Source organism: Capsicum annuum, chromosome 10 (assembly GCF_002878395.1).
Source record: "Capsicum annuum cultivar UCD-10X-F1 chromosome 10, UCD10Xv1.1, whole genome shotgun sequence".
Classification (NCBI taxonomy): domain Eukaryota; kingdom Viridiplantae; phylum Streptophyta; class Magnoliopsida; order Solanales; family Solanaceae; genus Capsicum; species Capsicum annuum.
The window spans coordinates 19846137-19871382 of record NC_061120.1 but is presented as its reverse complement, the minus strand read 5'-3'; the positions used below and the strand labels follow the sequence as shown (position 1 = coordinate 19871382).

The 25246-nt window shown below is 35.7% G+C and overlaps 1 protein-coding gene across 4 annotated transcripts in view; it reads right to left on the bottom strand.

Moving 5' to 3' along the window:
- Window positions 1-2463: 2463 nt before the first annotated feature.
- Window positions 2464-25246, bottom strand: part of LOC107845292 (major facilitator superfamily domain-containing protein 12) — a 27787-nt gene continuing 5004 nt past the window's right edge. The window contains exons 1-14 of one of the 4 annotated variants that reach the window (XM_047398544.1): window positions 20388-21285; window positions 18870-19381; window positions 17378-17556; window positions 16888-16957; window positions 15308-15504; window positions 14910-14985; window positions 14718-14801; window positions 14557-14636; window positions 14182-14305; window positions 14005-14064; window positions 13870-13920; window positions 13629-13787; window positions 3297-3429; window positions 2464-2877 (exon numbers count right to left, since the gene is read on the bottom strand). In XM_047398544.1, coding sequence (XP_047254500.1) covers window positions 2711-2877; window positions 3297-3429; window positions 13629-13787; window positions 13870-13920; window positions 14005-14064; window positions 14182-14305; window positions 14557-14636; window positions 14718-14801; window positions 14910-14985; window positions 15308-15504; window positions 16888-16957; window positions 17378-17517 — 1341 coding nt within the window. In that variant the 5' untranslated portion in view covers window positions 17518-17556; window positions 18870-19381; window positions 20388-21285 and the 3' untranslated portion in view covers window positions 2464-2710. Of the gene's footprint in view, window positions 2878-3296; window positions 3430-13628; window positions 13788-13869; window positions 13921-14004; window positions 14065-14181; window positions 14306-14556; window positions 14637-14717; window positions 14802-14909; window positions 14986-15307; window positions 15505-16887; window positions 16958-17377; window positions 17557-18164; window positions 18849-18869; window positions 19382-20387; window positions 21286-25246 lie in introns of those variants that run through there. The other 3 variants (XM_016689526.2, XM_047398541.1, XM_047398543.1) reach the window with 3 other exon arrangements.

Here is a 25246-nt window from a genome sequence, read left to right as displayed (position 1 = left end):
AACACCTCTTAACATTTCAGACTTAGTACCGCCCTTTGTAGCATGCTTAAAGAGCTAACAACCTAGAAAATTTTTGAAGTGTTAAAAATACTTAGTCACATTTTGAACCCTTAACTTCAATGATTTTTAAATTGACTTTTTCGACCCTGATACGTGGATTTTTGAGTTGATTCATGTTCAAGGGTGTAAAGAGGATGTCTTGGGGAAGTTTCGGATTTTTCAAACAAGGGATTGGACGTGTTTAGATTTCACAAATAGAACGTCATCGCAATATTGATACATCGCGGTGATGCGACACGCTGGTAGTCCAAAATGGGATTCTACTGAAAATTTTAATTTCAAAAGGCAGTTTAGACTTTTCCCTAAAGCCCCAAATTGTGTTAACAATAAATTAAAACGTCTTAGAGGCATTATATGCCCAAATTTACTCAAATTCATCGAGATCAAAACCCTACTTCCTCCCTCAAAGATCAAAAGCTCAACTTTTAATTTCAAGATTCCCAAGAAACAAATCAAAATTTGGGTTCTATTCTTCGAACTAAGAAATCTAAGGTATGTGGGACTATCCTCAAACCCTATGGGCATGGATCTTATCGTTTTTATCATATATAATGATTTATAATCATGTTGTAAATTAAGGGTTTTGAAGATTGTTTCGCAAAGCATGCTATTAATTTGTTTTGATGAAATTATATGCATTGTTTCGAACCCTCTTCGTGGTAATCAAATTTTAACCCCTTATCTATATACGTATATAGTTTTGAATGTTTAATTGAGTGCATGAACATATTTGCATTGTGAGTGATTTTCCATGCATGAATTAAGGTTTGGAAGCAAGTTTCTCAACAACATAGTGTTTCACATGGTTTATGATATGATGAGAGGGATTTTCTTGCTAATACTACACTCTTGCATTAAAAGAGAAGAATTGCATATAATTGAATAAATTGACATGACCACCGCATGTTTAAGTCTTGCAAAGAAAGAGGATAATTGCATAAGTTTTCTTGAGACTTCAAAGTGATAACCCTCTTATGATGTTATAAAATCTTGGGTGGTCATGTGCATGTTTCGAATAAATATGATATTGACTTGCAAGTCATGGTATGACGATACCCGGTGATGACATGCCATTAACAAAACAAGTATAGATTGTTTTGAAAATATAAAGCATGGTTTCCAAGAACTAAAAGTTGGGCTTAAGAGAGCTAATTGGTTACCCGAAGAAGGCGTTTAAGTGTAAGGGATCATCGTTGGAAACCATAGTTGCCGATATGGGTATTATCCTGAGAGGGAGATAATGTGGACATCATGTAAGGATGATGCCACGAAATACTTGTTAAGGGGTGTACCAACTTATTAAAACTCCAATCGTTGCGACACACTTGGATTGGAGGCTTAGCCGCCGAGTCAAGGGTTGATTCTATATAGCCCATGAAATTTTAGATTGTAGGGTGTACCGATTTGCTCAAAAAAATAACAAGGTGTTGAGTCATGATTTGAAAGAATGCATTTGGAATTCTAAATTATGGTCATGTGTTTTACTTATATGTAATGTTTTACAAAATGCTCTCATCTACGTTGCGTAATAAAAGATGTTATTTTGGATTGTTTCACATACCAGTACAATTGTATTGACCCACTATATTTCAGGATCTGGGGCTCAGTCCCAGGATCCCGCACTAGATTGGTGTGTCTGAGATTTGCAGTTGGTGAGTCTCCCTTGTTCCGGAAGATCGGGTTTATAAGACATTGTTATTTATTTTGATTCATGGCCTGACTGGGGGTCTTATCCCTGTTTTGCTTTTAGATAGATGTTGATTGTTGTAATTGTTAGATATTTCACAGACTGGTGTCAGATATTTTAAATGTTAAGAGTTTCTTTTAGTATTGTCCAATTGAATTATGAAATTGACCATGTTTCCATATGTTAAAACTTCCGCATTTCTTTATATTGTTTGAATATTGTGCATGATTGCCAGAAAATAAAAAGGGCACTCGGGCTTTCATGATTCGGGATGCTTGTCGCGGCCAGGATCTCGACTCGGGTCGTGACAAGTACCCCTCCCAATCCCCACAAACTATACCCAAAGTTTCTATGGCACACCTAAACTTTACAAGGGCATATTATCCCTCTAAACTCATTTTTCAATATTTTTGTGCTTCTTTGGTGCTGACATTGCTGCTAACTCAGCACAAAGGATAAAAAAAAAATATTTTGCTACTTGATAGCCGTATTAGCAAAAAGGAAAACAAAAATATAGAAAAGATGAGTTTAGAGGGGTGATCGAACCCTCGAAATGTTTAAGTGTGTTATAGCAATTTCGGATATAGTTTAAGGGATGCTTGTGACTTTTCTCTTTTACAAATGTTTCGTACATCACGTCTTTTATTTTTGCTAATTTTTGTATAGTGACTATACCATTCAAGTGTATCATTGAATATTCAATTTAAACTTGAATATCGAACTAATCGGCCACCGTGCAATATTATTTTCATAATAATAACAATACTAAATATTCAAAAGTACATCACTGACAACATAACTCAAACTTGAATTCAGAACAAATTGGCCAAACAAACGCATCAACGAAGAAAAAATAAGATGCATGTTGCATTTTGCAGTATCTTGAACTACTGGCCTATGTCATTTATCCTCTTCCCATATCAATGAAGTACCTTGAATTTATTGCACATTACTCCTCGAGAGCTATGCCAAGAGGGGTTCTGTCGATGTCTTAGGATGGGATGTGTGGGATCTTATGAAGAATGCGATTATGACTCCAATTAAGGATGAAATCCCTGGAATGAAACCTAGAGAAAATCGTGTAACGGAGAAACAAGGATATGCTGGATCACAGGCAACAGGATCTTTTCCTGCATTATTGAGAACAAAATTCAAGTTAATTTATCATTTAACCTGAATCAACCATGCCGTGCACAAAAAACGGAAAAAAAGAGAATGTAAGACATAGCATATACACTCTTTAAGTTCAACAGAGAAGAGTAATATCTTGCAAAAAATGTTAGACGGGAAATCAAAGCATTTTTCCTTTGGTGCTAGCAAATCATTGTAACTAAATCTCAAAGGGAAATAATTTTACAAGGATTATGATACATTATAACTTTCAGCAGGCAAGGAACATATAACATGTAAGTTATTAGGCAAGTTATGCAAATTAGTTAATATAATAATGAGCAAAATCAAAGCAAAAATTTAATAAAGGACACAGGAAAACTATTGTTTTAGATTGTCAGGGATGTAGTAGACACAGAGAGGGGAGGCAGATGCTTACTCTCATATGACTCGAGAAAGTACAGAAACACTCCACATAGAACTTTGTCAATAAAGCCCAATGATCCATAAACAAAAGCAGATCCATCAAGATCTTTATCTACTAGCTCACTTTCCATTCCAATTGCTGTTACCTGCCATCAAAATGAAAAACTTCTACGATACAGCAACACACATATATGAAATATGACCCAGGATGTCTTATCAACTCAGTGTTGCTTTGCGGTTTGCAGCAAGAAGCAATGAACGCACTAATGTCTGATAATTACACAATCGATTGGTAACCAGTTTCAACAACAACAACAACAACAAACCTAGTATATTCCCACCTATTGGGGTCTGGGGAGGGTAGAATGTACACAGTCCATACCACTAACTCTAAAGAAGTAGATAGGCTGTTTCCGATAGGACCCCGGCTCAAGACACAGGACAATATACAAAAACATCCAAAGCATGAGACATGATAAAACTAACATAGATACAACATCCACAAAATAACGTATATTACCAAACAAAAGACACCAAAACCCTCCTAACTACGGACTATGATTCATCCACCCACCTTATCCCTCTAACCTAGTGTTTTTCCTCCAGCCAGGGTCATGTCCTCACCTCAGTGAGCTGTAACTGCTCCATGTCACGTCTAATCACTTCTCTCCAATATTTCTTCGGTCTACCCCTACCCCGCTTGAAACCATCTAACACTAGTCTCTCACACCTACGAACTGGGACGTCTGTGCCCCTCCTCATCACATGACCAAATCATCTCAACCTAACTTCCCGCATTTTTTCCTCCACTGATACCACGCCCACCTTCTCCCGAATAATCTCATTCCTAACCCTGTCAGTCTTGTAAGACCACAGATCCAACGCAACATCCTCATTTCTGCTACCTTTTCCTAAAACATATACAATTAGTCAGTTTACTGAGACAATTGCTTCTTTAGTGTCTGTTTTCTAGTTTTCATTAAAAGAAACAGAGATTCGGAATGATACATCACAACTATGCCTAAACTACTTGTAGTCAGGTACATCAATCCTCACTTTCCACGTGGTTCCATTGACTTGTTGTGAGATTAAAGGACTTCATGGAAATAACTTACTCACACCCATGATCAAGTGATAGAATTGAGGTGAGTACATATATTAATTCTCCAATTTTATAGATAAACACATATGCAAAAGAAAGGTATTATTTAGTGTAAACACCATGTGAAGGGCTAAGTTTTTCCATGCTTTACCATGGCTGCTAGCGTGAATTCTTATTAATTGTTTAAATGGAGACAGTATAGAAACATCTTTATTAATTGTTTAAATGGAATCAATTATAAAAACACAAGTTATGAAATGTCTGGTTAATCGTCTAAGCCAAGCTGGACTTGTCGTTTGAGATAATTGACAGAAAATATACCAACAGATATTGGTTTTGTAACGCCCAGGATGCTTGCATGCCTTATTAGAGATAAAAATGAACCTTTATAACTCTTATGTTGACTAGGAATCTCTTGGAAAGAGTTCAGGTACGTCAAAGGAAGTTCTAGGATCAAAAAGAGGCCGTGCATCATGCCGGGGGAGGTCGGCACCTTCCTCCCCCCCCCCCCCCCCCCCCTGCCATGCCACAACTAGAGAGGTGCCACTGGATTGCCTCCATTGTGGCCTCTCGCCACACAGACGGGACCTTCTCCCCCCCGGCCCACTGGGATTTCATTTTTTATTTCGTATTTTAAGGGCATTTTGGTCCTTTCCGTATTTAAGAACTGTCCCAAACCTATACTAAACGATCCCACCCCTTTTTCATTCTTCAAAAACATAACCAACTTCTCTTCAAAACTCCTAGAAGCAAAATCACTGGGGTTCAAGATTCAAGTTTCTACTCTTAAGATCTCCTGAAATTATTTCCGTCAAAAGGTATGTTTGAACACCCCCTACTTTAAATTACTCATACAAGGTATTTATTTCATGTTATTAATATTTTCTAAAGATGGATTGAAACTAGGGTTGAGGATTTTACTATGAAAGCTTGATATGAATTTCTCCTTTTCCTATGAATGATTTTCAAATCTTTATTTGGGATTTTGATGCTAGAATGGCTCTTTGAAAATGATGAATCTTAATGTCTAAAACTTGAGTAAAAATGTATGAATATTAAGCCATAGTTATGAAGTACCTTGAAAGTTTTGACTTGAACAAGAAATATAAATGATTTTCCATCCTTTGTATCATTGAACGAAGCGGTATTATCAGATGTTTTGAAATGTTATGGAAAGTTTAATTATGATTATGCACATGATTTTTTAAGGCGGAGGATTGAGAGTCTAAAAATTTTAATGATAATGGTATGGCATGATATGGGTGACATGCAAGTCTTGGTATGATGATACCAAAAATGTGAATGCCTTTGTTGTTCTACAGAACACAAAGAAGAAGAAAACGTTTGAGGATAAAAAAATATTCTGCTTGTTTATTCATCCACATATGAGAATATAAATAGACAAAAGATTCTTATTCTGTTTCTAACTAGGAAACTAATAAAATCCTATTCTACCTTCAACTAGAATACTAATAAATCCTATTCTATATCAACTTAAACAATTGAATTTCATAAATAAAATTACTAAACTAAAAAGGAAAACTAACAGCAAATAACTCAATACTTCAACACTCCTCCTCGAGATGTTTGCTGGTAACTCCAAGTTGTTCACGAAGAGTTTCAAATCTGAATTTGGGAAGATCTTTGGTAAATATATCAGCAAGTTAATCCTCCTTGGTCTCAGCAATTTCATTAAACATCTCAATACATTTCTTCACAAGGTTCTTCCTAATCACCTTGAGAATCTTGTTTTGTTGTAGCATCTCACGAGAGATATTGAGAGACAAATAATCAGAGTCCACAGCACCCTTCACAAATCCAAGGTACTCGGGCATAAGCTCCTTATAGTTATCCATAATGAACATCTTCCAAGCTCCTATTGTCTCCTAGCAGTCTTTGCATTTGTACCGTTCCCCAACAATAGGACATATCCCACAATGACCACAACCTACTCCAATATGAACTTGCGGTCCTCTATCCGTTAACCATGCGGAAAGATCAAATCTAGGTAGTGATTTGCAGCCAGCGACTTCGTCCTGATATTGGGCTGATGGTCATCAACTCTGTACGCTGATGCCTTTTCCCTTAATGCATATAAATCGGTAAACTGCTCTTCCAGGTAGTGTGCAAGAATCAACCAAATGTTGAGGTATCCATTTGGATGCTCCAGTTTGCCAACTGGACATCCACATAGCTTGTCGCTAAGATTGATCACACAATTTTCACAATAAACATGGCCACAATTAAGAACTACGAGTCGGCATAACAACTGCTTGCAGATACCATAAAGCAAATATCTCATAAGCACCTGCTTTTCACTTGCACTAGTATTTTCATCTGCGAAGTTAAGATCTTTTGACGTTGCATCCATACTGGGTTCAGAACTCGATGCTGCAGGATTTAAAGAAACATCTCCTGAGGAATGTTCTCCTTCCTCTGTTGAACCACATTTCTGTAAAGGATCGGAATGAGGTGAAGCATTGTCTGGAACACTATCATTCTTGCAACGAGATTCTGAGTCATCAACATCATCATAGCTTGACACATCATCGCAATCATCCATCCCATCATCTCTGTCCTTCTAATCTTCACGAAATGTGAGGTCTGAATTGGAACTATTGTTATTGCCAGAGTCTAGAGATTCGGATGTGGTCCCAGCTACAGTATGTGGATTATCCTTAGTTATAGCCTCCTTATTGTTTTGAAGCTTTTGAGAATTTTCTTGAGAAGTGATTTGTTCGATTTCAACGTCCATTGTAGCACAGCAATTTTCAATTTTTCCAGAATAAAAACTAAAATCGTCATCGTTGTGCTTGGTGGTCACAATAACCTGCTCACATTGACTACATCGACAAACTTGCTCAGAATTCGAGTTCTAATTCAAAGGAAAACTTCTTTTTATCATTTCAACTGTAATCATTTCTTAGCCACTGTTATCAGAAACACATTTTTTGTCTTTGAACAGTAATATATAATCTTGTTCTAGCATTTGACCAATACTCAATAGATTTTGGTCAAGATCAGGTACCAACAAAACATCTCGAATAAATTTAGTACCTTTGGGAGCTTTAATTGCCACAGTTCCTTTACCAACAATCTCCAACGTGGTTTTATCGGCCAACTTGACACTACCTTTGGCAGATTCAAACTTCGTAAAATATTCTCGTTTGCTGATCATGTGTTGAGTGCAACCATTGTCCAGAAACCATGTGTTTTTATCATTCAATTTTGTTGCTTCCATTGCCGTAAACACAAACTCCTCCTGTTCTTCAACTTCCGAAACATTGGCTTTTTGAGTTTGTTGGTTGTTCTCCTTCTTCACTCTGCAAAACCTTTCAATATGACCAAGCTTATTGCAATATCTACGCTGGAGAGGTGGTTTTGATAAGTTTCATCCACAAATAACATACGATACTGGAGAGGTGGTTTCTTCCCCTTAAACCAACAATCAACCTCTTTATGATTTGTTTTTCTGCAATACTTGCATGGAGGAAAGTTCTCTCTTCTTGACTCCATTGCGAGAATCGCCTTGATTATTTCTACTAGAATTAGTAGAAGTTTCTGGGATTTTACCTTCCTCTAGCATCTGCATCTTCCCTTTGAACTTGGCTTGAAGAACAGTTTCAGTAGCTTCTTCTAGCCTCAAGGATCTTCTTTGCTCTTGAACTTGAAGAGCATGTACAAGTTCTAAAGGTGACAGTTTTGTGAGATCCTTCGAATCTTCGAGTGAGGAGATCTTTGCTTCAAATCTTTCCGGCAAACTCACAAGAACCTTTTCCATGATTCTTGAATCTGTAAGCTCTTTTCCCATAAGTCTGATTTGGTTTACAACCTTCATCAACTTGTTGGAGAATTCTTCAATAGTTTCTGAATCATTCATTCTGAGAATTTCAAACTCTCTTCTTAGATTTATCACTTTTATTTGTCTAATCTTGTCACTTCCATGAAATTCTTCTTTCAACTTGTCCCAAGCCTCCTTTGCAGTCTCACTCGCCATAACTCTAGCGAAAATTACTTCCGAAAGTGCTGATTATATGTAAGAGAGAGTTTTAAAGTTTTTTGCAACCTCTTCTCTGTGATTCTTAATTTGCGCCATAGTTGGATAATCTGACAAAGGATTTACCTCTCCTCCAACCTCTACCACTTGCCACAGATCATATGCTCGCAAGTATGTTCTCATCTTGATAGCCCAAATTAGATAATTCTCACCAGAAAAAATTAGGGATGAAGAAATTGAAAAATTGTTGGAAGCCATAACAATATTGACTTTTACGCAAGATTATTTTTGGGGTCTTCTCTCTCACAGATCCCTCAAGAAATTGAGTCTGATACCAATTGTTGTTCAACAGAACATAGAGAAGAAGAAAACGTTTGAAGATAAAAAAATATTCTGCTTGTTTATTCATCCACATCTGAGAATATAAATAGACAAAAGATTCTTATTCTATTTCTAACTAGGAAACTGATGAAATCTTATTCTACCTTCAATTAGGATACTAATAAATCCCATTCTATATCAACTTAAATAACTGAATTTCAGAAATAAAATTATTAAACTAAAAAAGAAAAATAACAGAAAATAACTCAATACTTCAACAGCCTTAATATGACTCCATGAATCAATGATATGGAAGTGTTTTAATTTGGGCTAAAAGAGAATTATGCAGTTCACCGAGAAGGTGTAGTCCTTGTGACCCAACATCGAAAATCTTTTTTGCCTAGATAGGAAGGTCCCTGTCCTAAAAAATGAATAACCGTTGTGTGCTTGCTTTGCACAATATTATTACCTTTTATGTTATGTTATGATTGGCCAAATATATTATCTCAATATGTGCGACAAACATGGATTGAGGACCGCCTGGTTGTACTAGACCCATATAGCATATTGGTTACTAGATGTCGGTGTAAATACATAGTTCAGAAGAAAAGATTTTCAAGTGATTATATTTCTTGTACTATACTTGTAATGTTATGCTAAGGGGTCTTTTCGAGCCTTCATTGATCAGGGATGCCCGTCACGGCCAGAGCCTAAGCTTGAGATATGATAATTTTGGTATCAGAGAAAGGTTTAGGATCCCGGGGTGTTTACAAAGTCGTATTGGGTAGAGTCCTATTTATGGGTGTGTAGCGCACCCCGCTTATAAACGAGATGCTACAACATATTTATGAATTTTTTCCTTCTTCATGTTATAGTTCGTGCTAGAGAATCTAGTTTGAAATGAATTCTTCTAACTCTTAAATCTTCCCATGATTTAGATCATGCCTCTAAGGAGAACTAACGGCCAAAAGACTTCATCTGGAATCTCTTCCCCCACTAGGGCAAATGCTAAATAGATTCGTCCTACACATGAGAAGCAAACTCATAATACAACAACAACAACAACAGACCTAATATATTCCCACAAAGTGAGGTCTGGGGAGGGTAAAATATAAGCAGTCCATACCACTACCTCCGAGGAAGTAGAAAGGTTGTTTCCGAAAACTCATAATGAAGCCAGTAATTCTAATTCTATTGCTCCAACTGAGTTTCCACTAGCCACATCTAGTCCTCCATGGGCTCCTTGGACCTATGCCACCCGTACCTAGGCCCCCACAGGGCAAAGTTTCTAATGATGAGTTCAGATAGACTATCCATATGCTTGCTCAGATTATGTCATCTCAGTCCATTCATTCAGGCAATGTGAGATCTACTGTGGGTTCCTCAAATATTACTCTGATTGGGCAGTTCATGCGGCTAAACCCACCCACCTTCACGAGGTCAAAGGTTGAAGAGGACCCCTGATAACCTGGAGAGAATTTTTAGAGTTATGTATGCTACTGATACTAAGGGAGTGGAGTTTGCAGCCTACCAGCTGATGGGGATGGAGTATTAATGGTATGATGAGTGGGAGGAGATAAAGGGAGAAAAAGTTAAACCTATAGTTTTGGAAGATTTTTTTCGTGGATTTTCTCGATCACTTCCTTAATAATTGAGAGAATGTAAGGCTGAGGAGTTTTTGAACCTGAAGCAGGAAAAGATGAGTCTTAAGGAGTATGCACTGAAGTTTACCCAATTATTCTATAATACTCCAGAGTTGGTGTCTAATATGAAGGCCCAGATAAGTAAATTTGTTTCTGGTCTCTCGAATGATCTGATACTAGGAAGCAAAGAGGCAATCTTGAACAACGACATGGATATATCCTAGTTAGTGGTGTACATGCAACAGGTTGAGAATGCAAAAAAAAAAAGTAGGTTGAGGCTGAGGAGCATAAAAATAAAAGGGTTAAGCCAATAGAACAGGATGCAAGCCTGCAGCAAAGTGGTAAAGGGGGCAGACATTGATTCAAAAAGAAATTTTGGAGTTATGCTTAGTCATTAGCTAGTGCACCAATCCCAAAGCCTTTTGGTGATCAGCGGTTCCAATCTAATAATGTCCCCAGGATGCAGGGTACTCAGTCTCAGGAATATTTGGCTCAGTCAACTCCATCATATCCCCCTTACCACACATGAGGGAACCTACATTGCAGGACTTTTTTCATGAGTAAGGGTATGTGTTACAACTGTGTTCAGCTTGGTCATTTTTAGTGAGAGTGTCTTTCGTTGAAAGAAACTTTTTAGAGCAATGCAGCCCTAGCTACTACTTCATTCAACTCCGGCTCCAATGGGTACTACTTTTGGTAAATTTAAGGTTGCAACCGTCTACATGCCCTTATCTACTTATTAGGATTTAGAGGCCTCATCAGATGTTGTCACAGGTATGTCTCAGATTTTCTCCTATGATGTTTATGAGCTACTTGACCCCGGATCCACTCTATCTTATGTGATCCCTAATGTGGCTATGAATTTTGGTTTTGGTTCCAAAAATATTCCTAAATACTCCTTAGTTTCTACCCCCGTTGGTGAGTCCACTTGTTAGGAGTCCTTATAAAACTTGTGTTGTGTCTATCTTTCAATTGGATACTGTGTTGGATCTGGTAGAGCTAAATATGGTAAACTTTGATGTGATTTTGGGATGGATCGACTCTACTCTTGTTATTCTACCTTGCACAGTAGAACTAAAAGGTCACCTTTTGTTTTCCTAATAAGTCTGTCATAGAAAGGGAGGGTAGTTCCTTGGCACCAAAGGGAAGATTCATTTCTTATGTTAGAGTCCAAAAATTAATATCTAAAGTTTGTTTTTACCATCTAGTTCAGATGAAGGATTTTAACGCTAAAAGCCCCTCCGTATAGTCTATCCTATAGTTAATGAGATTCCCAAAGTTTTGGAACCTTCCCGAAATTCCTCCTGATAGGGAGATAGATTTTGGAATTAATCTTTCGCCAATACTCGGACCATTTCCTTTCCACTGTATAGAATGGCTCCCATTGGGATAAAAGATTTGAAGGAAAAGTTTAAAGATCTCCTTGATAAGGGTTTCATTCACCCTAGTATATCTCCTTCGTATGCTCCTATGCACATGAGAAAAAAGATAGGTCCCTTCGTATGTGTATCGGCTATCATTAGTTGAATAAGGTCACAGTGAGAAAAAGTACCCTCTTTCCTAAATTGGCGATCATTTTTACCAGCTTCAAGGTTCCAAGTGTTGCTCTAAAATAGATCTCGGTTTGTGTTACCATCAATTGAAGGTTAGGGAAGATGATATTCTCAAGACAACTTGCCGAACCCTCTATGGCCATTATGAATTTTTGGTTATGTCCTTTGGTTTATCTAATGCACCTACAGCCTTCATGGATCTTATGAGCAAGGTGTTTAGACAGTTTCTGAATTTGTTTGTTGTTGTTTTCATTGATGATATCTTGGTGTATTCCTAAAGCGAGGAGGAGAATGCCAATCACCTCCGGCTGTATATTAGACACTTAAGGATCAAGAGTTGTATGCCAAGTTTCCAAGCGTGAATGCTAGATAGGCGTTGTGGCTTTTCTCGAGTCTATTGTTTCTAGTGCAGGGATTAAGGTGGATCCCAAAATATTGAGGCAGTAATGAAATGGCCTAGACCAACAACTCCAATTGACATTAAGAGTTTCTTGGGTCTAGCAGGTTACTATAGGTGGTTCGTGGAATGTTTTTCATCTATAGCGGTTCCACTAACTAAGTTGATCAAGAAAAATGTGAAGTTCTTATAGTTTGATGCTTGTGGGGTAGTTTTGAGAAGTTAAAGGACCGATTGACTTCTGCCCCAATTTTGGCTCTCTTTGAGGGTATGGAAAGGTTCGTGGTATATTGTGTTGCTTATAAGGTAGAATTTGGATGTGTACTTATGCAACATGGGAATGTTCTGGCTTAATTATGCTTCCAGGCAACGTACGGTTCATGAACCCTACCCACGATCTTGAATTGGCGGTTGTGGTCTTTGCACTCAAAATTTGGCGTCACTCCTTATACGTGGTGCATGTGGACATCTACACAAACCACAAGAGTCAACAATATGTGTTCACGCTAAAGGAGCTAAATCTCAGTCAAAGGCGCTGGCTTGAGTTGTTGAAAGATTATTACATGAGTTTACACTATCATCCAGGTAAAACTAATGTCATTGTTGATGCTTTTAGCAGGTTGTCGATGGAGTGACTTTCTCATTCTGAAGGAGTAAAAGAGAGGTTTGACAAAGGACATCCACTGGCTTGCTAATTTGGGAGTTTGAATTTTAGACTCCAAGGATTGGAAAGTGATTGTTCATGAAGTGGCGAAGTCATATCTATGTGCCGAAGTTAAGGAAAATCATACTGATGCAAAACAGGGAAGATGTTGGTCAGCAAAAATTAATATCTTTGAGATTGGGGCAGATGGCGTTTTGCGGTACCAAGGCAGATTGTGTGTTCCTGATGTTGATGGGCTACGAGATAGAATCTTGATCGAAGCCCATGTCTCCAGATATATACTGTTCATCCCGGCTCTACTAAGAAGTATCATGACTTGAAGGAGATGTATGTGTGGAATAATATGAGAAGGGATGTTGCTAAGTGTTTAAATGCCCAAGAAGTAAAGGTTGAACATTTGAGGCACGGTGGCACATCTCAAGATATAGCCATCCCCAGAAATAGGAGATGATAAACATGGATTTCATCACCGGTCTTCTGTGTTCTCGAAACCAATATTATTCTATTTGGGTCATTCTTGATAGGATAACCAAGTCCGCCCTGTGAGGACCACTTATTCGGGAGAGTATTATGCAAAGTTATTTATCCAGGTAACAACAGAACTATACATACTAACTAATCAATCTGGAAATAAAAAAGAAATAGAAGAAAGAAAGAACCTCACTTACCATCATCAAGGCATTTGCTATGCCAATAAGTACCGACAAGACATACATAAAAGCGTTCATGTTTATTGGGAGGAAAATTACTGAAGTTCCACAAAATAGCCAAAGGAGACCCCCAGCGGAAAAGAAGGCCTTCAACCGTTCACCACTCCATTTGAGCTCCTACAAGCAATCAAAATACTTTATGCATGAGCAGAGAAAGTGAGGTTAGGCGAATAAATATGAATTGAATGGTGAAGAGAACCTGGAGGAGGACAGATGTGATGAAGCTGGTTAAGTAGATGATGGCAGGAACCTATTCACATGATTAAGACTAATTAGAACATCTTTTTCCTCAAAAGAGGAGCAGTTTATTTCAATTTGATGGAAAGGCGCATACCAAGGCTTTCGAAGATGGGCTCATCCGTAGATCATTGATTACATAAACAGCTAAGAATGTCTGAGTCAAAAAAAAAATACAGATACTAAAAATTAGTTGGCCTAAGCAATGCAATATTGTGTATTTGAGTGGTCAATGTTCTTGAAAACTAACAAAAGAGATCAGTTTTACACTGACCTGAGAAACATTAGTCACAACTCTAGTTAACACATAGATGCTAAGTACTTGGTAATATGGGACTTTCTTCAACCAGTATCTCCAAGACGCTGCAGCACGTTTCCCATCAGATTCTTGTTTTAGACTGCAGAAGTAATGTGAATACTACGATGTTAATAGTATGCTCCAGAAAGAAGTCTTCAAGTTCTGAAAGATGAAAGTGCATAAAAGAAATTACAGTTTTCTTCAATTATGAAGTTTTATACATGTGCAATTGTGTTCAAGGTATCCTCACTATGAGAGACACATATAGTATTACAATTGACACCAAGAATTATCCTCAAGTAATCGCAATAACCCAATATTACCACAGGGGATTGGGACAATGTAACAAACCTTGGCTCTTTAGTTCCAAGCTGAAATATAATCACAAAGACTGCTCCAATGAAAATCGACATATAAGCCATGAATTGGTACTGCATGCAGTGTTTTTGTAATCAAAATTTAACCCAATAGGAAACGAATCGAAAATACAGGAGAACTTGATGAAAATGTACCTGATTCTTAATTTCAACCTGTGAGCTAGAAGTTTTCTTATTGAAGATAAACAACGCGATCGCATATAAGATTAGGCTTGCAATCTTCACCAATATTTTTCAGGTAAATGGTAAAAGAAGGAAAAAGATCAGTAAACCATGCTCCTAATAAATTGTCAATACATGCACCAAATCATTTAGCAAATAGCAAACCATTGTAAAAGCATTGCGACAGCTAACACATGCTACTCTGCTTGTTGGGTTCAGAGTGACTCCATTCACCATCGACCTGCAATAAGCATTTAGGCATGAATCCTTATCCTGGGTATTTCAGCATAGATATAAGTGGATATTACAACTAACAGAGACAAGAGTATGTCAGTAACAGAAAACAAAAGAACTTTTCTTATTTTCTAGCTCATGATAAAATGAAGCCTGCCATAGAGTTCTTGAAGATGAAATGACAACTAACGTTTTAAGTTCTACTTTCAGAAACATATACGGAGAAAGAGAGGCAGATGGAAGGAAAAGCTAAAAGCATTCCATTCTATGCCAGCAATCTGCAGAAAGAGATTCTTAATATCTAAAAGGAGTTACTCCGAGGAGATTACATGTGTGATATCTGTGTGCAAGACCACCCACTGCAGAAGATCACTGCAGATATGCAGTAACCAGCAGTTTGAACAATGGGTGAATCAGAGCCAAGAATTTTGCAAGGGAGGCAACCACCGAAGAGTGATGTAAAAGATACAGCAACTAACAGGCATCCCATGCCATGCCATAATTTTAAATGACCAAACCTGTCTATCTGCGTTATAACAGGGAAAAAAAAGTGTTGCAGTGTTAAATGCTCCAACTTATTTAATTTTTCTTGATCAGTAAAAGGAAATGAATTAGATATACACCAAATGAGGAAAAAGTTTTCTGCATTTAATTAAGTACATAAGTGTCGAGGGATGGCCTTGGCTCAGCGGTAAGCTTGCTTACCGTGGTGTGCCAGGGTCGGGGGTTCGAAACGCCCCTCCAGCGAAGCTGGGGTGAGGGCGCGTAGGTCAGGCCCGGAGTGGTCCCCCCCTCCCCGACACATACGGAGTAGGTATGAACCGGGTCGTCCCTTAATTAAGTACATAAGTGTCTGACAAAATGGTTAGATATAATCCTGTTGAAGAAGTAAGGAAACAGATAATAGTCATATCTGCACTGACCTGGACAAACTAACTTTAACTAATTCTATGAAGGGATATTGTTAAGTCCTTAGTTTGGATGATTGACAAACTATATGTAAATTGTATGTTGGGACCTGTTTCCTGTTGTTTTTTTGATGCCAAAGCTGCTACGAATTAGGGAACAGGTTGGGCTCACTAGCACTGTCACGGTCAACAGTCACAGCTGACACAAAGTATAAAGTTGGTGGAAAAAGCAGTTGCCACTGTTTTGCCTCAAACAATGGGATCTCTCCTAGATTTTCTTGTGTCACACTATATATTGCTCATCTTACTCAACAAGAAAACTAATGCTTCCATATTCTCACAACTAAATATCCTTTGAAGCTGAAGGCAAAGACTACACACTGCATTCATCAAGTTGTATTTTTTTTCTCCCTTGTTGTAGTTAAGTCTTTGTGTACTGTTCTTAAACTTTTGCCTACGCTTGCTTATGATTACTGTAGGTGTTGTGGTTTAACTCCTTTCAATTGTAATCATCTAGAGTTAGGTGATTGTTCAAGCTAGAGTTACCTTGGGGAGTCCAGTTAGAGTTAGTTGGAGGTTGAAGCAGTAGAGGCACTGCATGCGTTTTCATGCAATAGAGTTATTGCTTGAAAACAAAGGATTGGGTGGTAAATCATCGGAGTGTGTATTCAAGAGTTTGTTCGAGTATAGTGGAGCTTAGAAATCCTGGAGGCAGGTCGTGATTTTTCTCCCTTAAGCAAGGAGTTTCAACATAAAAATCTTGTGTCCGCTATTTACTTTACTCTTGCACTTCTTAGTTCATACACATCTCCTACTTCTTGTTGTGTGCATCTGTCTGGGAACAGATTTCTGAACTGAGGAGCAATCCACCCCAACCCTTCAGATATTAAGCGTCATGGTATGCTTCCACAAGACATAAATCATAAAAGGTAGTAACAAACATCTAACAATATATAAGAATCATTTTGCATAGAAAACAAGGAAAATATAATGGAGTATACCAGTTCACCAGCTATTATGGTCATAAATGCATCAGCAAACTGGCCAGTAAGTGTAACTGTAGCGGCATTGCTGTGAACTAGAGAGGGTTAATTCCGAGTCTAACAGCAACAATAATTTTCCATAGAAAGAGAATTTATGAATTGAAAAATATCCTTTTCTGTCATCCAATCAAACGAAGAAAAATGTCTTCACAGTTTTATAATCTCAGAAGTTCTGAAACAATAAAAACACAACGAGGTTCCATGTATTTCTTAAATAATGAATTCCATTTTTTCTTCTGTACAGATTTAAATAACATTTATGACTAGGACCTTGGAGCAACTAGAGATGATCAAATAATTTGATCACTTTAGCGCTTCAAATTATTATAATAGAAATAATGGGACAAAATTATATGTAGGAAATAATTTATGCACGTTTAATTCATCCCTTATGGGCACATTTTCTTCTTCAGTGACATCCCATATCACTTGTGTGTGAAGTACAAACCTTGGGGACAATCCAATATCTGTCAAGTAGAGCAAGAGATATGTATACCAACATGCAGCTGTTATATCATTCAGCATATGCCCCACACCATAAGTAAAGACAGAACACCTTCCAAGGGACTTTGGTTCATCATCAGCCATGATGTACGAAATGCCACGTCTTTCGTAGTTATTTGAGGCCTGCACCTCATTAGATGTCATTTCAGCATGAATTTAAAGAAATTCTGTTAAAAATATAAACATATGAAATGTTGTGAAAATATCATCGGTTAACTAACACACAATCTCAAATAAAGAAATTCGAGAAGGAAAATAACACAAGGAATTAACAAGGTTCGGCATGGCCTAAGTCTCCAAGCAAATGTAGAGAGAGTTCTTCCCCATAAAAGAAAAAAAAGAAATGTACAATGCTTTAGAATCCCCAACTACATCCGCTATATATAGATCCCAAATAGTCCCGAACCTATAAGGAAAAGGCTCTCCCAATATTATATATTTTCATTCCCGAATCTATTAGGACAAAGGATTTCCTAAACCAATAGAGATTATAAGTTTTCTAAAGTAGAAAAAGGGGAAATTCAAGACATAATTAACAAATCTTCCCCGTGGCTTGAAGCTCCATCAATAGGGACAGCGTCTCTCTTCCTTGCTTCCAGCCCTCGAAAGGGCTCGCTGAGTACTACACACACCAATCAAGTTTAGGAAATGCCTAAACTTATTGTTCGGGACTGACTTGGTAGTCATATCTGTCAAATTATGTGTAAACACTTTCATCACATCAACATCACCTTTGCAGCATACCATCTTTTGTCCCCTTGGTAATGAATCAAAATTCCTTGCTTGATTTCTAAGAACCGAATCAATCTCTTCACACATAGTACCAACCTGTTGATCATCTTCCGAGCTAGAAATAGCTTATTTACCCCTATTAGGCTAAAGCATGTTAATGGCCTCTGCAACTAACAAAGCAAATTCCACACAATTTGCATATTAAAAAAGAGTTCCATCAACTACATCCGCAAACCACTTTGGTTGATTAATCACTATCTTCTCTCTGCCTTGTAATGCTATACAATTGTTGTTGTTCAGGTGAATTGATATTATCATCATGATTAATGTTTCACACCTCCTCCACTTCTAAACTACTGGGTTAAGCTATTGTGGAGATTAAATTTCTAGCTCTATGCAGTGACAAACAACAAGATTTGTTTCTGCTATCGTCTTCTTCTTCAGACTGTCTAGTGAGGCAGATTCAGTGAATGTCACATCCCTACTAATAATTATCCCTGAAGTCTTGTGATCTACGCGCCACAATCAGTTATCTTTTACTCTAGTTGCATACCCTAGAAATATGCACTTCTTTGCCCTCAGTTCATGTTTGTCATCTGTCACATGAGCATCATGATCATAAGCAGCACAATCAAATATACTCAACAACAACAACAATCAAATATACTCAAATTTGAATAATCAGCAGACCAACTGGACCAAACCTCAAATAGAGTTTTGAACTCAATAGCAGTGGATGGAGATCTATTGACCAACTAAGAAGTTTTAATGATTGTTTCAGCCCAAAATCCTTGCTAACACATGAGTGTGAAAGAATACTTCGTGCTCTGTCACAAAGTGTTCTCTTCATATGTTCTGCAATATCATTTTGTTGTGGTGTTCCAACATAGCAGTGGTGTCTCGCTATGTCCTCTGTGTTGTATTAACCAATGAACTCTATGTTGCAAAATTCTACTCCATTGACCGCCGAAGACGCTCAACATTCCTTTCAAAGTCTCTCTCAACCATCGTCTTCCATTTAACAAATGTCAAAAATGACTTATCTTTTAATTTTAGAAAATACACCCATACCATTCTTGAGTAATCGTCCATCAACGTCATAAAGTACTTGGCACCACTTTAAGACGAAATTCTGTTGGGACCCCACAAGTCCAAATGTATATAATTTGTCTTTGGTCTTGTGCTCTGCTTTCTTACTGAACCTCACCTGTATTTGCTAACCAAACACACAAAATTCACAAAAATTCAAAGCTTGATTTTTGTAACCATCTAAAAAATTTTGTTTATTCAATAAAGACAATCCTTTTCCACTCCTATGTCCATGTCGTAAGTTCCACAACTAAGACTAATTCAAACCACTCTTTCTAAAACCTACGAATGCTTCCCGTTCAACTACACTCGCTTAAAGATAATACGTCTAGACTGAAGTTTGTCTTTCATTTTCATGAGTACCATGGATCCTTTATACATTTTAAGCATTTCATTCTCTGAGTGAAACTTATACCTTTGATAAACCAAAATCGAAAGAGAATTAAATTCAACTTCAGTCGATGAACATGCCAACACATAATATTTCTGACAATGACATTGAACATTCTTAATTTTATGATGCCTGTCACCTCTACCTCTAATGAATTATAATCACAAGGTAAATAGTCCCAACTCATTTGCTTTTAAGTTCCAAACCAATTTTTGTGTGGACACATGTGGAAAGTTTCACCAGAATTAAGAACTCATGAATTGTGCTATGATCAGAAGTCATGGCACAAACATCCCTTACATAGTCACTATCATCAAATTACTACTAGTGTCAACAATATTTGCCAAACAATCAACTTTTTACTTTCCTCTTTTTTCCTTTAGCTTAGGACTCTTATGTAGTGACCCTTCTCTCTACATTCATAGCAGTTCTACTTCATTGCTCAATACTTAGATCTAGTGGTAGACTTTTTTCGATTAAAGTCTTTCTGCTGTGTTCTTCGCCCTCAGCAATGCTACCGAAAATGATCTTCTTCAACTTTTTAGATTTAGAGAATTACTAATACCATCTAGTGAAATACTGTATTTCCTATATAGCAATGTATCACCAAAATTATCATAAGAGGGTAGTAAAGAACATAATATGATCAAGGCTTGATCCTTACTATCAATTTTGATATCCACATTCTTCTAGTCCATCATAATTGGATTAAACTAAACAAGGTGAGTTTTAGCCGATGTACCTTCATTCATATGAAGATCCTACAACATCTTTTTCAAGTAGAGGCCGTTTATCAGCAATTTTGTAGAGTACAGGTCTTTCCACTTTTTCTTTAAGGTTGCTGCAAATTCCTCTTCAGCAATTTCCCAAAAACGTTATCTGTAATGTTCATAAAAATTACACTCAAAGCCCTTTCCTTTAGGTCTGCTTTCTCTGATTATTTCAATTGTTTTAGAAAAGCTCCCTCAATTGCGTTGCATATCCCTTGTAACACTAGGGGCGATCTCATTCTAATCTTTCACGGACTAAAACTAGATCTTCGATCAAATTTTTCTATTTCATTCTTTGTTGAAGATGATGAAGACATCTTAACCCTTGATAATGTGTAAAATTCTCAACATTGCTCTGATGTCAATTGTTGCAGAAATATTGTGGGTTCACTAGTACACAACCACAAACAAATAAATAGCGAAGAAAAATAACACAAAGATTTAACAAGGTTCGGCTAGGCCTAATCCTCCAAGCAAATGCCGAGAGAGTTTTTCACTATAAAAGAAAAAGTGTGCATAATGCTTTAGAATCTCCTCCGCAACTACATCCCCTATATATAGTTCTCAAATGATCCCAAATTTATAAGAAAAAGACTCCAAATTCGACAAGGACAATTATTTTTTCCAAATCTATTAGGACAAAGAATTTCCTAAATCAATAGAGATTATGAATTGCCTAAAATAAATTTAAAAAAAATCAAGAAATAATTAACATGAAATTTTGGTGGCATAAGGATTGTTTGCGCTATCTGCTCTATGCAAATCCCTGGAATAAAAGAAACAAAGAGCATTCATGTTAGACCACACCCTGTTAAAACACATAAGGATGTTGACAAAATGTAGTGACTTGAAAAGTAACAGAAAGTCCTTCTTGGGTATTATGTACCCATTGAGCAACTTCAAGTGGTAATTTACACAGAGACTTAGGGTGTGTTTGTTTTCTTGGAAAATATTTTCTTGGTATATCAGTTGGTTTTCTACTTATTTTTTTATATTTAATTAGTGAGTGAAAAATATTTTTCGAAAAATATTTTATGGTGTTTGGTTGGTGAGTAAAACTATTTTTTAGAAAAATATTTTATAGTGTTTGATGAGTGAGTGAAAAAATATTCTTTTAGAAAATACTACTAACTGCTAACTAGTATATCAGTGCCTCTAACAATTCAACAATTTGTAAGAACTAATTTAAACATAACAAATAATATCAATATCGAATATTAAAATATTACGATCACTAAATTTAAGCAACTATTAATTAACAAATATAGAAGACACTTTTCAATATTTTGTCAGGACAATCTCAAGATACTACAATCAATAAAAATATAACGGAACGATAAGCTTATTCAACCTCGTGAAACAAGTTACACCAATGACAAAATGAAATCTGCAATTAGTAAAAGTAACATAGGTAAGTCTTTCTCTATGCATATAAAAATAACAATACAATTAACGAACATTGAAAATATTTCAAGCAGTGAAAAATTGAAACAAAGCACAGTGAAAAATATTTTCGAGTAATGTAAATTTTTCAGAAATGTGAATTTTTTGAGTCATGTGAATATGAGTGTTGGTGGGGTGGGGAAGAAGGGTGGGGGTGGGGTCATAAGTCACATTTGTCATTTTGTGGAAAATGACTTCCCTTAGCCCATGAGGAAAGTCATTTTCCCTCAAATTGAGAAAAATGAGTTATTGTGGAAAATATTTTTCGAATATTTTATTAAAATCAAACAAGAAAAAATAGGAAAATATTTTTGAGAAAATATTTTTCATCATACCGAACACACCCTTAAGACGTGTAGTTTTTATTGCATTTATTCTGGGGAACTGTTCAGTTTAACATATCAGTCTTTAAGTTCAACATCAAATAAATAACTAAATAAATAAATAGAGAAAAAAAAGTGGTGAGTCATCATATATACGGCTCACTATACATAAATACATATTTATATCTATATCTATATCTATAATAGATATCTATAATATATTAAAAGTGTGAAAGATTTTAAAAATATTGTTTGAACTTTTTGCCCTTCATTAAAAGTTTTTTCAATATTTTTTCTAATTTTTAAGAGTTAAAAATTAATTAATATATATTTATGGTAAAACTTTTTCTTATTAGAAGTTATCAGAATTAACGACAATTAATACTTTTTTCATTAGTTTAAAAATTATAAAACAATTAAATTTGTTTTGAATAAGATTTGAAAAATCTAGAAACAAATATAAAAGCGTTAGAATAAGAAAAATTTAATAAGTATCAAATATTAAAATGTTTTAAATACGTAATAAGAAACGTCTTTTTATTATTTTATCAAATTATTATTTAACTATTTTTACTAGAAAAACACGCCCTACCTCAAAAAAAAAAAAAAAAAGTAGTGTCAGATTGTAGTTAGCATACGACCTAATTTTCTTTATTTTAAGTATGGTTTTTAATTTAATTAGGAGTCCTTAACTTTCTTTCTTTTAAGTATGGTATTTGATTTTCTAAAATAATTAGTTTTTTTATGAAAAAAAATTCTCAAATTAAATTAGATTTCCTTCATGTTTCGTCAACTCTTTCTTAAAAGAAAAAAAATTGTACTTCTATATATTGAGCATTTTTTTTTTCAATAAATAATAGAATAACATTTACAATTTAATTATTTGAAAAGCTAGCTAAGCTGCAACGAAAAAGAAAATGACTAATATGAAAGTGACATCCTACCGAACTACTCAACAAGTGAGTAGCATGCTCCTTTCTGAAATTTTTGCGCTATCTCATTTCGCAGAGTACTATTCCAGGATGAGACAAAATTCAAATGCATTCAGGTTTTTGTACCAGTTACTGCGACCATTACTGCGACCAATTATTTCTCGCACAGTTTATAGAAGAAATAATATTAAAAAAAAGTGCACTTGTGCTTTCCCTTTGCAGTTCTTTCCTGTACGTCATTTAAGCAATTGTCTGGGACCTCAAAATTATGTATTCATATATACAAAAAAATATTAAAATATTTTATATGCATAAAAAAAAATAATTATAATTTTCAAAAAAATAAATCTAAATAGAGTTTTACACAAAATTTTCCGTATCATAAAAAAATGAACAGCTCATTATTAATTTTATATTGCGATTGATTGGGGCACTGAGAATAGAAGAATTAGTTGAAAAAAATGGAAACTGCAAAAGGGATCGTACCAAAAATATAGCTGCTCCCTCTGCACATCTTTTACGTATTCATTTTTTTTATTTTAAAATATCCAATAATACTTGTTCAGTTTATAAAATCAATCTATAATTTACATATTCTTATCCATTTTATCCTTGGTATGAAATACAATACATCACTCATTGCATTTTTTTCAAAGCAAAAAATTTTATTATATTGAAAGAGTGGTATATTAAAATCACGTTTCTATTTATTGCCTCTTAAAGTATATGTCAAGTCAAAAGTGAATAAGTATTTATGGATTGAAGGAGAATTATATTTATTCTTTACTTTATATTTATCCTTTTAGCTTTTCAAAGGGAGATTATATCCTTTTAGCTTTTCAAAGGGAGATTGAATGAATTAAGTATAATGTCAATTGAAAAAATAATACTAATTAGAAAGTATTAAATATATATATATATATATAAGTCAATCATTTACTCCTGAACTTGTTCTAATAATTTACTTTAGCGTTTTAACTTAACACATGTTTATTTACCCTTTAATAAGTTTAAAGCAAATTAGTACTCTCTTTATTTCATAATAAATGAATTGTTGAATTTTGACATACATATTAAGAAAAAGTATTAAAGACATAAATTTAACACAACTTTTCATTTTTACCCAAAGAAAAAAGGTTGACCTTGTAATACTTTTTCAAAAGTTAATTGATTGGCAAGTCATAAGGGTAAAATTGAAAACAAATTCAATGATTCACTTATTTTGAAACACCAATAAATATTCCAACAATTCACTTATTCCGAAACGGAGGAAATATCATTCTATCTTCTTTAATGCCCCCCACCCCCACCCCCCACCCCTTTCTTCTAATTTTTTTCTCACACCACCACCCTAACCCCGCACCTCGCATCCCATTTTTCAGTTTTTTTTCTTACACCCACCCCCCACTCCAATCCCGTTTCTCCCTCTTTTAATCCTCAACCTAAGCTTCTATTACACTTCATCAATTTCTTCAAAAAAAGAAACAAATATTAAAAAAATGTATATAAAAAAATTGTGAATTTTAACACACTTTTTTCAATTTAATATTGTAGAAAAGAAGAAAAAAATTTATAATCAATTTAATTTTTTACATAGCAAAAATTGAATGAAGCTGGTTTTTGTCTTTGAATCACTTATCATAAATGAGATTTCTTCTAATTTTTACATTTGACTTTTTTCCTAACAAGACAAATTTTGAATAGTAGAACGAATGATTTTTTTTTTTTTGGACTTGGTGGGGTTTTTGTTGTGTTTGCAGGGGTGGGGGTGGAGGTGCAAGCTGAAAGAGGAGAAAGTGGTGGTGGGGGAAATTAAAGAAAATGGGGTGGGGGCATTTTTTGTGTCTACGGGGTGGGAGGCTAGAAGAGGAGAAAGAAGGAGAGGGGCATTTTTTAAAATGGGGGAGGGGGGGTTTCTTTGTGTTTGTAGTTAGGCGTGTACAGATCAAACCATCAAGTCAAATCAAATCGGAGAACCAAACCAAACCGAGAAAAAAAATCGACTTATGGTTTGGTTTGGCGTTTGAAAAAAAAAACGATCATTCTTGGTTTGGTTTGGTTTGGTGTTAACCAAAAAAAAGTCAAGCCGAACCCAAATCAAACCGACATAATATATATATATATATATATATA